Source organism: Malania oleifera, chromosome 1 (genome assembly GCF_029873635.1).
Source record: "Malania oleifera isolate guangnan ecotype guangnan chromosome 1, ASM2987363v1, whole genome shotgun sequence".
Taxonomy (NCBI): Eukaryota; Viridiplantae; Streptophyta; class Magnoliopsida; order Santalales; family Ximeniaceae; genus Malania; species Malania oleifera.
In genome coordinates, this window is record NC_080417.1 from 14923335 (window position 1) to 14933899 (window position 10565).

Consider the following 10565-nt stretch of genomic DNA (forward strand, 5'->3'; position numbering starts at 1 on the left):
TGATGTCGTAATGAAAATTGAAAACACCGGAAGGGGCAAAGTCAACTTTGTACACTTGCAAAGTAGAAATCAGTCCCCTTATTTTAGTCGTAGTCTCGTAGATCAGACGGCTCAGGACGGTCCTTTTGACTGCATCACCGCAGGCCGGCCCCGCCCTCCCCTGATCCACCCCCACGGCCCCACCCCAGCGAAGAGGTCAATGTCGCCACATCATGTATTCATGTTCGGGATTACCAAAAAGCCCTTCCATTAATTAATTAATTAAATAAAAATTTTAAAATGAGAGGTATTAGTGCTCAGCCATTGAGATCCTAATTTCTTCAGACTTGTGGGTGTGGTTGGACCATATTCGTACCTACGTTTGACGGCAGATGGCAATGCTACAGTGATTGGTCAGTCACACAGTGGACCAATGCTCTTTCCCCGACGATGCCATCATTATTTTGACAATTTGACCAGAGCATCGACATTAGAGTCAGTCACCTCCCCTGCCCTTTTATTTATCAACGCCCCTTCCTCTCCTCTCGATCTCCCTCTACTCTGCGCCTCTCTGCCTTCCTCTTACTCTGAAAATATTTTCTTCCTTTCTTATATGGTGTTTCGGTTCCAGACATGGCGGTGGAGCTCATGATGGGTCATAGGCACGACCACCGGTTCGCTCTCCCGGAGGGGAGAGAGACCGCCGTGGAGGAGGCCGCCGCTGCCGGCCTCGAGAGCATAGAGAAGCTCGTCAGACTAATTTCGCAGAGATCGTCCGTGGACATGGAGTCTGACTGCAGGGCGGTCGCAGACGTCGCGGTTTCTAAGTTCAGGAAGGTTATTACCCTTCTGGGTCGGACCAGAACCGGCCACGCGCGGTTCAGAAGAGCTCCTCAGGCTCTTCCCCTGAACCGGGACCAAGAGCAACATAGTGGGTCTGCTCCCGCTTATCCGGTTTATTGTCCCACGCCGATCCAGCAGGTTCCTCCGGTTCCTCACCATCAGAGCCAAAATTATCATCAGTCTCTGCACGAAGATCGCGTGGGGTTGCATAGAAACGGGGTTATTGACGTGAAGGAGGCGATCAATTTCGCGTACTCGCCGGCGATCTCTGCTGCGACTTCGTTTGTTTCGTCGTTGACGGGGGATACCGATGGTAAGCAGCCGTCGTCGAGTTCAGCGTTTCAGATTGCGAATCTTTCGCAGATGTCGTCGGTGGGAAGGCCTCCACTGTCGTCTAATTCGTTAAAGAGGAAGTGCGCCTCGTCGGAAAACGGTGGTTCCGGCAAGTGCGGTGGTTCATCCGGCCGCTGCCATTGTTCCAAGAGGAAGTGAGTTGTCTCTCTCGCTTTCTCTATCTCCTGATCTTATTTGTTCTTGCACATTTTTTTTTTTTATCAGTTATTTGCGTTATGATCTGATTAATTGAGCTCTGGTCTTCAGTATTGTGTTAACTTCTCGTCCAATCGAAACAGGAAACTGAGAATGAAGAGGGTAGTTCGGGTTCCGGCGATTAGTATGAAGATGGCCGATATTCCACCGGACGACTTTTCTTGGAGGAAGTACGGACAGAAACCCATTAAAGGATCTCCACATCCTAGGTATGCTTTTGTGCTTCCTTGCTTACTCTGTTCTTCACTGGATTCTATTAAACATTTATGCTGTACACCTTTAATTTAATAATTTACAACTGCCGAATCGCAAATGATTCTTTTTCTTGGGAAAACCAAAAGGGTTTCTCCAATCAGAGAATCAATCACTTTAATCACTTCAATTGCTCAGTAGCCAGTTAAGAGTTAATTTCCGATGAGTCCTGAAGAACAATTGTATTTGGTTGGGAACAGGGGATACTACAAGTGCAGCAGCGTGAGGGGTTGCCCGGCGCGGAAACACGTGGAGAGGGCATCGGATGATCCGGCGATGCTGATCGTTACCTACGAAGGGGAGCACAACCACTCGCTCTCCGTCGCGGAGACCGGCAGCCTCATCCTTGAATCCTCCTAGCTTCTTCCATGTATTTAATTTATTCCACTGCCCAACTGCATTTCTGCTCTGTGTACTATACCATATGGGTGGGTTTGAACTTCGAGGTGCAGTGTAAACAGAGTGCTGTGACAAACCCATTGGGAAAAAAAGAAAAGGAGTGTTTTGGTAAAAAAGTTTAGATTGGGAGATGGTGGATTTGTTAAAGCAAATCAAATTGCATGAAATTTGAAATTAATTAAGACATGGAAAGTGGGTTCATTCAATTGAGCGATCCCTTTATTTCTTTATTATATGTTGGGTGTGGTGTGTTTGGATGCGTGGTTCCTCTTGTTTGTCCTGTTCTGATAATTCGTCAATGCGCTCATGATGGGGTGTATGCGTTCAAATGGGGGGTAATAAAGAAGTGGGGTCTCGGTCAAACTATAGTGAGCGAGTGATTTATAAGGCATGGATGGAACATGTCGTGTTTTGGAGGGTTGACTAAGGAAACAAAAGGGGTTGGCTGTTGGGATGACCACCAATTAAATTATTTTTTGTATTACAAAGAGGTCCTTTAGGTACATTTATCATGGGAGGTCCAGGTCGAATTTTGTATTACAAAGAGGTCCTTTAGGTACTCTTTTAATTTGGTGTCCATGTCATGGGAGGTGGAGGTCGGTTTAGTGCTCTTTATCTTTCTTTTATACGAGAGTTGAATGATTGGGTTGAATTTAAGTTAGAGAAATGCATGTGATGTGGGTTGTGTTAAATTATAAGTTTATTTAAAAATTTATATTATTAGCTTGCGAGCTGGCAATATATATCAAGTTTTAACCTTTTCTGTATATGAAAAGATAAATATATGATAAATAACATTCGTGGTAGAGAATACCACATTAAATATTGGTAATAAGGTTAGAACTTAGGACCTCTTAGTAACCAATTATGACTCTATGTTAAAATCAAAAGTTTAAACTATTAGGTTGTGGACAAATAAAGTATATCAAGCTTTTAATATGATTTTATATTATATTTTAGTTAAATTAATGTAACTTTTTTAAAATTTGATGGTTCTATAAAACATTAGGTTAGAAGAAAGAAACAATTTTGGGATGTAAATTTATTCATTTTAAAGAAGTGTTATTACGTGTAAGTCATGCAGAATTCAAACATTGATATAATAACTTTTTGATTTGTCCATTCTAAATTGTATTAGATGCATTGAAAAAATCACATAATTTAAGATCTGAAAGTTGTGCTTTTAATTTAAAGGCAATTTATGTGCTTCTTTGATGATGTCACAAGACTGAGTTTTATTTGATAGCAAAAAAAGTGATTAAACTATCATTTTCTTATTTATTATTGATCTTTTAACTTATTCGAATATCTTTGGTCATGAACATTTAAACATAAGATAGGATACTTATTATAGTCTCAAGTTCGATTTTTTGGGTTCTGAGTATTGAAACTCATTCAACCCTTTAGTCCATTTTTTTTGGACTCTTTGTTGAGCTTTTTTAGAGGTCTTTTCTGCACCTCATTTAAGTAAAGAAAATTAGGGTTGACTGTGTAGAATTTCATAAGGTAGAAAGAGAGAGAGAGAGAGAGAGAGTGTGTGTGTGTGTGAGAGAGAGAGAGACAAAAAGAGGGATAACCACGTTGAGAAAAATATATGACTTTTCGCAATAGTGCGCATTTTTTTATCAATTGATGATTGGAGGGACATATGCAATTCGATCGAGTTGATTTTTTTGTCAATAGATAAATGACTCATAGACGCTGATTCTTAATGGTTAGATTGGTCATCCAAGCATTGCAACGTTAGATATCGACTTTTGAACAGTAACCATGTTGATAAAATTAAGGTTTTTATAATAATGTGCAATTTTGATCAACTTACGATTGAAGGGACATTTGTGGTCCGATCGAGCTGATTGTTTGTTAGTAGATAGAGGACTCATAGGCTCTGATTTTGAACAGTCAGATAGATCATCCAAGTATGGTAGCGTTAGATATTGACTTTTAAGCAGTAACTATGTTGAGAAAATTAGGATTTTTTGTAATAGTATGCAGTTTTGATCAATCAACGATTAGAGGCACATCTGTGTCTGATCGAGTTGATTTTTTGTCAATATATAGAGGAATTATAGACACTAATTTTGAACGGTTGTATTGGTCATCCAAATACTGTAGCGGTAGATATTGACTTTTAAATAGTAACTATGTTGAGAAAATTAGGATTTTTGCAATAGTATGTAGTTTTGATCAATCAACGATTAGAGGAACATCTGTGTCCGATCGAGCTGATTTTTTGTCAGTATATAGAGGACTTATAGACACTAATTTTGAACGGTCGGATTGGTTTTTCAAGCACTATAGCGTTAGATATCGGGTTTGAACAGTAACCACATTTTTGGTGAAATTCTCAACCCTTTTGAATTTTAAGATCTTTTGTTGCTGACTAAAAATAGAGTTATGTACTCGTTGTGATAGCTGAAAATTGAGATCTTGTACCCGCACTTAAATCATAGTGATGTTTTTGAGTGGATTCTTAAGTCTCGTGATTTTTATCCTTTGATTTAAAGGGATTTTCCACGAAAAATTATGTCTTGTGTGATTGATATTTGTGATTATTTTTGGATTGATTTTGTATTACTGAAAATATATATTTTTTGTGTTATTATCATATCATAAGAATTGATTTTGTTAATTGGGAGAGAAAGGACGTTCAGTTGGTTGTGCTTCCGCGTTTTTTCGATAAGTCTCATTTCTTCCCAACACGATTCCTTATATGTGGTTTGCCTCGGTGCGTTAATGGACAAGTGGCAATATTTTCATCATTCCGAAGGATTTATCCATATTGAAATTTTGGATCATAAAAAAAAAAAAAAAGCCCCAGATTATTATTTATTTTATGATATTAACATAAATATTTATATAATTAATTATAACTAATTTATTCTTAAAAATAAATATTTCACAAATTGATGACTATTGCAGCTTGAAAACAACATACTGTTACACCTCAAGAACTGGAAACTCATGAATTTGAATTCCGTGAATTCCAAATGAATATTGGATGGAGATGAGACATCCCCTCTTGCTTTCAAGCAATGAGCCAATAAAAACAAACAAATCAAAATAGGGGAAGACAGGGCACAGGGCTTAAGGGGGAGGGAACTTGGATTTCCATGTTTGGTGGGGTGGGAATTGAGCAGAATGAAAGTGGGTGGTGGGAAACTGGGAAATGGGAAATGAGTGGAAAGTCAAAATAAGCGGGGGGAAAGTTGAAGGGAGAGATTTCGATAAAGGAGAGGGAGAGGGAGAGGGACGTGGGGTCTTCTGAAAATGTTCCAAACTTGTCACGGCTCGCCTTGCCTTTCGCTTAACGTCAATCCTTCCCCATGCAAAAACTGGGACTGCGGGCCCCACCCTCATCCTCCCTCCTTCCTACATCGCCATCGTCATCCCGTGGGTCCAATCATATCCTGCCACTCAATCAACCCCCTTCTGGCGACGACCACATTTAATATTCGACTCTTTTCTATTTCCTCCCCCTTCAATTTTTCGTCGCCCTAGCATTCTACAACTTGGACTTTTAACCTAACGCTTTTTTCCACATTATAAATTTTTCTTTCTCAATTTGATCTTTGACCACATTTGAGGGTAAAAAGGGCTAGGGGTGCCCGTCGGTCAAAGCGTGCGTCCTATCTACAGAAGAAATTGGTTTTCCCCATGGTCTTTTGGGTTGAAAATCACTGGTACCATTTTTCACATTTGATTTGTTTTGTTTTGTAGCGAGGTAACAATTCAGGCGCATATTTTATTATTATTATTATTATTATTATTATTATTATTTTTAATGGACACTTTAGTAAAGTAATAATTTCAAAGGTGAAAGTCCCTGACTTATTAACGTACTCTTGATAATTCATTGGGATAAACTCTAAAAGAGGAATCGAACCTGTGATATTAGAATCGCCAAAGTCATAAGGCTCATATGTTATTATTATTATTTTCTAATAAATACATATTTTAATACTTCTTATTAAATTATAATTCATATTTAGAGAGAATATCCTCCTGAAATATAAAAGTTATTATTGTGTAGAGTATTTATCATGATATGATAAATTTAGTTTCACTAGTTTCTACACGGAACATGAAATATTATAATTATCTATGCTATATATAAAAGTATGAACTGTGTTAATTATTTTGTGGATCAACAAATATATTCTTATCTTTCAAAATAAAGACTAAAAAACTCCTCAAATATATTATCATAAATTAATTTCCATACAATTTTTAATCCCATTTTTAGAAGTAAATTTTTATTAGAGTAACATTCCCAGAAGAAATAATTTATATATTATATATAGAAGCATGGATAGTGTACATCATTTATTGTCAAATATATATATATATATATATATATTTTCGAAGTACAAATAAATATTCATAAAAAAAGGAAAATTTTATAATACATATGTATACAATAAAATAAATCAAAAAAAGATATAATTACATTTAGAATGTCTAAAAATTAATCTATAGACTTAAAGAAAAAACACTTTTATATAAGTATGATTGTAAATCTAATATTATTAGGGGTGTAAGTTAGTCCAACTTACTTGTGAGGTTCTTGAACTCGACTTGTCCCTTAACTCGACTTGACTTGATCGAGCCATTCGAATATTTTAATGAGTCGAGTTTGAGTTCAGTAATAATACTTGAGTCGACTTTTGAGTATAATTGAGCTTTTTAATTTTATTATTTTTATATTATATATGTCATATAATATATATTTTACAAATATATTTAATATTATATGTACATCATATATATTTATATTAGTAGTTAATATTAATTTATAATAGAGTCGAGCTCAAATTTTATTAACTTATAGTTGAGTCAGAGTTCAAATTTAACAATTATGAAATTGATCGAGTTTGAGTCAAGTTTCAAGTTTAATATTTTGGAGTCAAGTTGAGCTCAAGTAATTTACTGTATCGACTCGACTTGACTCAAATACACCTCTAAACTTTTTATTTAGATATCTACATCTCTATCTATGTTAGAATAAATTAATAAAATTTAACATTATATAGAGATATTTACATATATATATATTTTGATTACATAAGAACTTTAGCCACCAACTAGCCCTTCAGATCCCCTGGTGCGGCATCAAACCTACGGATCAGCGTCCTCCCCCTAGGTCTCGCTGATCAGGTAAAGTCCGTAATGTAAACACGACTTCCGTGCATCAGTTGGACGTTTGGTTAACTCGATCCCTAGGACACATCTCCCTTACCATCCACGGTTCTCGCTGGCTCACAAAAAACTCTCACATTCCATGGTCCCCACTGACTCACAGAACGAACTCTCACCATCCACGGTCCCTGCTGGCTCACATAGTAAATTCTCACCATCCACAAGTACCGCTGGCTCCGTGAGTGTATCTATTTGGAATTGAACCTCCGATGCTCCTTCTTATGTGCTGATGCCTCTCCACCGCGCCATGCCCGTGGGGGCGATATTTACATTTATATTTATACTAGAATAACTGGACAAAAATATCCATATATATTAAAATAAATACAAAATATTAATTAAAAACTAAATTCAACAAATAAAATTAAATAAAATTATTTTTTATAAATCTATTTAGATATGTTAAAATTTGAACCTAAAAAGAAATTTTATTTAAAATGGCATACAGACATATCATATATACGAGTATAAATGGTATAGATAATTTTGCAGATAAAAATAACAATATCTTTTAGAAGTAGGACAAGGATTTCTAAAAAAATATTAAATTCAATAACACTAGATAAATCCATATTTTAAAAGTTTTATTTTGAATAGGTCAAGATTTAATTTAGATTTAAAAAATTAATTTCATTCAAAAAATAAAATAAAAATAGTATTATAAATGTTAAATCAAATTTTACATTTTAAAATAAAATAAGTAGATACCTCTGATGTCTGCTAAAATTATTGTGAATTTTGAAACATTATTAGATAAATAATAATATAACTTATAAAAGATAAATAAAAGAAATGAAACAATAGACCTATAACTACTCTCCAAATAATAAATTTTAAAGTTATTTAAAATTTATAAAATTCATTAATTATTCATTAAGTAAATAAAAAATAACAATTAAGGGTATGCTTGGTCATTTTTGTTTCTTCATAGTGAAAAAAAATATTACAAAAATGCATTTACTTAAAGTTTTCTATTTTTATTGTCGGTTTTCAACTATTTGCAAAAAAAGTAAAAACCAAAATTTATGATTTTCAATTGTCTTACCAGCCTATTGATAGAAATTTTAATATGTAGAAATAGTTTTTTAGAATTGAATTATTCATTTATACAATTTAAAATAAAAAAAAATGATCATATGAATTTAAATATAATTAAAGTAAAAATATACATAAATTTCAAATAATAATAATGAAGTCAATTTACAAAATATTTTTATTATTTTTTAAATTATCATGCCAAATAAAATTTTTATTGTAAAGTAAGTTTTAAAAGGATAACAATTAAGTAAAATAATTATAATAATTTTTTTTTACTATAGTATTATTTTGTAATTTTATTATTTTAATCATATTTTATAATATTATTTGATTTAAAGATGAAAATGAGCATTTTAATTAAGTTTTAATTTATATTTATTTTATAAATATTAACCAAATAGGTTGCTGGCTTCTGGTTTTTAATTTTTGTTTCTATAATTTTTGACAGTAATATCAAATGGTACCTAAGATTTTTGGCAACAGATAAAAATTTAGAAATTTTAATAAAATTGGTAACATTTTCATGGGAAGAAGGCATTTATTGAGCTTTTACAAAATAAAAATAACAAGAAATCTACTTATTATTTTTTTATATATAATGTATTATGTGTAAATATATACTAAAATTAAACATGTCTAATCATTTTACATAGAGTACTCACGCCAAATCATATCTCATATTTTAAAACATTTTTCATGTTTCTATTTTACTGGTATCGTAATATTATCCCATGTCAATGCATGTATTTTATAATTTTTAAATAAAGTGTTAATTTATAGAAATTACTTTAAATATCCACATGTTAATATTTGGAAATTAAATTATGATAACATATTATTATTTTATTTTTGGAATACACCTAAAAATGATTAAAAATTAAAAAAATAGTTTGCACAACACTATTTAAATACAATCAACGCACATGACATATTGACTAGTATTTTTAAAAAATTCTTTTGTGAGTATTATGTGCATTTGATATCGATTCTAATACTCAGAAAAACATGATGCAATGACTTTATATATATGTGTTGCCTATCGATAAATTTTAAATTTAATATATTTTACTGTTTGAGGATTTAACCACAAAATGAGTTATAAAAAATAATTACAATTGTGAATTTATAAATTATTAAAAATATATTTTTTTTGCCAGCTACTATAATTAATTTCTAAAAGATCACTTATATAAATTCTCGTACATCTTCTTACATCTTGTTCGATTTCGCGCGTAAGAGATTATAACATTATACTTACATAAGAATCAAAAGCGAGGTTTAGTTTATAACCCATAAACCATTTTTTTTATTTTTTATTTTCATGTGGGATAACTTCATATTCCTTTTCTAGTCCAAATAAAATACACCAACATTCCACTACTTAATAGCAAACTAATCCATATATATTATATTTTAAAGCTATTATCATATTCAAACTTTTTAATACACTTAATATTCATGTATAACAAAGAAAGAAAATTTCTTATTCTCATAAGTAGCCCCCACTTTCCCATAAAATACAAACTTCTAATTTGTCATCCATTTAAACAAGTAATTTAAAAAATTCAATTAACATAAAAGTACTTAAACTTACAACAATAAGTAGTGCTTCGTTTATATTTAAATAAGTACTTATTTTGAAAATATTTTTTTTCTAAACTATTTCTCTTTAGAAAAACAAATATTTTCTTTATTTTTTTTTTTAAAAAATGTTTATCTGAAAAGTATTTATAATTGTTAAACTGAAATGGAAACGGAAAAAATATGAAAACAGAAAATGTTGACTTTTTGAGTCTGATCTCTAGTTTTGATTATGACAAATTACATGTTATTAATATGTGTGCCTAAGTACTTGAACATGTTAATCATTCATATCACACACATAAAAGTGAAGTGGAAGCCAGAACGGACTTAAAGCACATTATCCTAGCTGATTCTATGAAAAATCAAGAGTAAAATAAGAAGATATTTGTTTTAATCGTATATGTATGTTTATTTCATTATTTGGTATGTAATAATTTAGAGTCTTTAATATTTGCATCTCATGCATAATATGTATTTATGCTTAATATGACCGTAGATTGACTATAGGGATCCAAATGACCTTCTCGGTCGATCGACGTCGGATTTTTAGGGTTAACTCAAAGATCCTAGACTGAATTTAGGTCACAATATTGCATGAAAAAGTTTTCCATAATCTTAGAATTGATTATCATGTGAATAGGGGAACTTTATAAGAAGAAAAAGACCGAAATAAACAAGGTTGACATGTTTAGTTGATCGAACTCAAATACACAGAGATCTTC

The 10565-nt window shown here is 32.6% G+C and overlaps 1 protein-coding gene across 1 annotated transcript; it reads left to right on the forward strand.

The window, feature by feature from the left end:
* The first annotated feature begins 321 nt into the window (after positions 1–321).
* On the forward strand, positions 322–2228 carry LOC131154769 (probable WRKY transcription factor 7). Its single transcript, XM_058107536.1, has 3 exons — positions 322–1310; positions 1455–1580; positions 1824–2228. Exons 1-3 carry the CDS (start codon positions 613–615, stop codon positions 1981–1983), a joined length of 984 nt encoding a protein of 327 aa, XP_057963519.1. The 5' UTR covers positions 322–612; the 3' UTR covers positions 1984–2228.
* The last annotated feature ends 8337 nt before the right edge of the window (positions 2229–10565 follow it).

Coding starts and splice junctions, on each gene's coding strand:
- LOC131154769 (XM_058107536.1), top strand. CDS start 613: ATGGCGGTGGAGCTCATGATGGGTCATAGGCACGACCACCGGTTCGCT. Junction 1,311..1,454: donor TGCCATTGTTCCAAGAGGAA/GTGAGTTGTCTC, acceptor CAATCGAAACAG/GAAACTGAGAATGAAGAGGG. Junction 1,581..1,823: donor AAAGGATCTCCACATCCTAG/GTATGCTTTTGT, acceptor GGTTGGGAACAG/GGGATACTACAAGTGCAGCA.